Here is a 3,839-nt window from a genome sequence, read left to right on the forward strand (position 1 = left end):
ACGGAGCTGGGCCTGGCCGCCACCGCTCGGCCCCTGCCCCGGGAGAAGGTCGCTGCCGCCGCGGAAGCGCTTTCCTGCCCAATCCCACCGCCGCGTGAGGTGAGGGGAAGGGGCGAGAGGCGGGGAGGGCGAACCCGATCGCACCCCACTTACCTCCTCGCTCAACGGTTAAGCTTCGACCCCGAGGGTTTGCTCACCCGGCAGAAACAAGCGGTAGAAAAGCGGGGTTTTAACGGCAAAAGTAGTTTGTTGCAGCATAGGAGTTGGCAGGTCAAACCCCCTCACTTATTTGTGTTTGAGAACTCCCAAAACCAGTCTGTCACGCTTGCATCACCTAATAATACGAGACCTCTGTCTCCTCTTTCACATGGATCCAGCTTCTTCTCATGTTTGTGTTTCTTGTCTGATTCTTTCCCATTTCAGAGATGGAGGCCCACTCTAATGATTGCCAGTGACCCTTCAAAAAGCTATCGCAGTTCAGTTTGAAGCATCGTTTCTCATTTTCAGACGATAAAATTGGTAAAAGTGGCTCTTGAGAGACTTCTGCTTTTCTGCCTGACTTGGAACTATTTAAAAGCAAAAGGTAGAAGCAGCTGTAGCAAATTTTCAGGATTGAGGACATTATTGCAAAATTGAACTTCTTCCTACATCTTTTTTAATGAAGACTTTTCAACTCAACTTTGAAGTAGCTTTTGAAGATTAATGCAATTTTTCTTGATGTGGAGACATACATTATTTGGAGGGTCTAACTGCAGTCTGTAGGGCAGTCAGAGGAGATAACCTTCATATATCATCCATGATGCATATTTTGGCTTATTTTCACGTACTTAGAACCAGAAGGAAAATAACACATTTGGTGTTACGTGCTAAACTGGGAAAAAGGAACTGCAGCAGATTTACACCCTTAAGTCTCCTCTAACATTTTATCTGACTCAGAGTCAGATGCAGATGAAGCCAAGAGCAGAGATGACACTGGGGAGTTCTCAAGAGCATTTTGGGCACAGACAAATGCAGTAAGGCATAAAAAGAAAAGTTGCTGCCAGTCAGACTAACATTCCCATTCTCCTGCTGCAAGACAAAACACTTCAGAGAAGAGTAAAAAGGATGATTAACTTCCTAACCTTATTCATGTAGTAGCTGACCGATGCACTGATAGGTTCTCCCTTACCATATGAAATAAAGAGTATGATATCCCCAGGTTTTTGACAGAAACAGAGACACATAAAGGATATTTGAAACATATCAATCAGTTTGTATCCTTTCAAAGTGAATACAAGTATGTATACTAGCATTTTGCCTTTGTTGCCTCTCTTGCAACATTCAGATTTAGTTTTGGGGGAACTCTTTCAGTGGGGTTCCAAGACATTTAAAACTTTTGTTTTATCTGCATTTTTCTGAAGATATTTTTTTCAAGTATGTTCGAATAACCTGAAAACAAAATTATTTTGTTACAGCCTTACTGAAAACTCAGATTCTCCCTGAAGTCACACATGGAGTTTCCATGTCAACTCTCAGGCAATGCAAAGTTAAAAGCCTGGTGGTTATAGCAGAAAAGGGGTTGGTAGGTAAGCAATTCCTGGCTTTCCAGAACAATAGATAAAACATGCAGTAAATATTGTTTGTGAAGAAACTTTTTTAGAAAAGGAATAAATATTAAAAAAAAAAAAATCCCATGTTTTAGTTAACATTTGACTGTGTAGTACTTTACTTAGCTGTTAGACTAAAAGATAATCCTGGCCAAGCAGTGACAGAAGTCTTAACCAGCAGTTGGGAGTCACTCTGCACCCTGCTACTCAGCCACACAGGGACACATAGAGCACACAGGGACATGCGCAGCTTCCACTGAAAATGGGGAGACTTCCACCCTGCTGCATGGTTTTGCTGAATTTGTGTCACTGTGATCTTGATAAAAATAACAGTACTAAGAGACAGTCACACTTTCTGCCCTTTTTTTCTTTCCTCCTTTTTCAGTGAGCTCAGACATTGCTGAGGACATCTCTGATAAAGCTGAGCACGCTTCAGCCAGCAGGAAGAACTGGAATGACTTACGCTGCAAAGAAGTGTGGCGTCTGCTTTGAGCCTCCATCTATTATCCTGATCTACAAAGAAGCCAGCAAGGATAAGACTCGCCAGCGCATCATGCCCGTCAGGAATTTCTCCAAGTTCTCAGGTGTGGTGTGTTTACTTGTAGCACTCCCCTTTTCCCCGCCAGGCACAGCGAGGGGAACAGCTAGTTGGTAACAGCATTTTTGGTAGCCATTGGGTAGCTTCTTACCAGCATGCAGGGAGTGCAAAGAGGGGTTGTTTTGGGGTAATACTGTCTCCCCTGAAGAGCCTGAGGCTACGTCTTAACCTCAGTAGTGGCTCTGCTAAGTCTGGACATCTCATTCGTGAGGGTCTGGGAGAAGAGGATACCTGTAAGTCTTCATGGTGGCTTTCTCTTTAGACTGCAGCATGGCTGCTGAGCAGCTGAAGAATAACTCTCGGCACAAGGCTTACCTGGAAGGAGTCTCACTGTGTCAGCTGCAGAAGCTGTACAGTTTGCTGAAAGGTCATTTGAGAGGAGAGAGCCTGGCTGAGAGTTTGGAAAAGTTGCAGCAGGAAAAGACCATTGATCCAGAAGAGGATATGAACAAACTAGATGACAAGGAGCTAGACAAAAGGAAGAGCATCATGGATGAGCTCTTTGAAAAGAACAGGAAGAAGAAGGATGACCCTGATTTCATTTACGACATTGAGGTTGAGTTTCCACAGGATGAGCAGCTGGAATCCTGTAGCTGGGACGTGGAGTCAGGTGAAGAAATCTGATTCTGGACAAAGATGTGTTGGATGGGCAGCTCAGAGACAAATCTTGGAGTCCTAACAGAGAACAATGTTAGTGTAACACAGTCACTTTGTTTTCAGCTCATGCAGTTGATGCACGTGACATTGGCTACAGAGAACCCAAGGCCTAAGAAGCAATTCCAGGTTTAAGTGAACTTTGTTTAAGAAGCCAGACTTGATGAAATGGAAATTGGGCAGCTGAACTTACTGGGTGGTTTTAATCTTTTCCTATGTATAAGTGCCCAAAATAATTTTAAGTTATTTAATCTTCCACTTGTTTACATTCCAGTCAGCTTTGGCTGAAAACCTCATCACCAGCTTGCCTTGCTGCCATTTCTATTCAGCTTTGGCTCAAAATGAAGTGTTAAATATTTATGTCTTGAAAGCAGTGTTAAAGCTTTATTGTGTAAGTATGGTATTTATTATTACTTGCTGGAATGTTAAATGTGTATTAGTCTTTCTGGATAAGTCAACATTGCATTCAGAATATTACTCTTGCATTTCCTGAGCAATGCTTAGATTTCGAGCTCACACAAATATAAATCTTTATATTTAAGAATTGGAAGGACAAGCAGTAGGGTTGGTTTTTTTGGGGGGGGGTGTTTTGTTGGGTTTTTTGTTTGTTTTGGTTTGGAGGTTTTTGGTTGGTTGGTTTTGTTTGTGGGTTTTTTTGAGACAACCAAATGCTCTGGAGATAGTGGCACAGAAAGCACCCCAGAGCAAAGAATGCTCACCTTGAGACTTCTGCAGCCCCATGTCCCCGAGCTGCCATTGAAAGGAGGGAGGCATGCAGGCACACATCTCAGGTGACCACAGCAATCACAGTCACACAGGAGATGGAAGGAAAAATTCTTCATGCAAAGGCTCCACTCTCACTTGAGAGGTTTAAAGATCAAAACCAGACCCTGAATTTCTCTTACAAGTCAATGAGCCATTGCAGCTTATGAAGCATAGGAACAAGGGTATTTTTTACACTAAAGAGGGTTTCATCCTTAGCTAGCTTTACTCTACCCACT

The 3,839-nt window shown here is 43.0% G+C and overlaps 1 protein-coding gene across 1 annotated transcript; it reads left to right on the plus strand.

Moving 5' to 3' along the window:
- The first annotated feature begins 1,989 nt into the window (after positions 1–1,989).
- Positions 1,990–2,808, plus strand: CEP19 (centrosomal protein 19kDa). The gene is made up of 2 exons (XM_010020043.1): positions 1,990–2,170; positions 2,447–2,808. Exons 1-2 carry the CDS (start codon positions 2,041–2,043, stop codon positions 2,806–2,808), a joined length of 492 nt encoding a protein of 163 aa, XP_010018345.1. The 5' UTR covers positions 1,990–2,040.
- The last annotated feature ends 1,031 nt before the right edge of the window (positions 2,809–3,839 follow it).

The sequence above is a fragment of the Nestor notabilis genome, unplaced genomic scaffold (genome assembly GCF_000696875.1).
Source record: "Nestor notabilis isolate BGI_N333 unplaced genomic scaffold, ASM69687v1 scaffold17948, whole genome shotgun sequence".
NCBI classification, from domain to species: Eukaryota; Metazoa; Chordata; class Aves; order Psittaciformes; family Psittacidae; genus Nestor; species Nestor notabilis.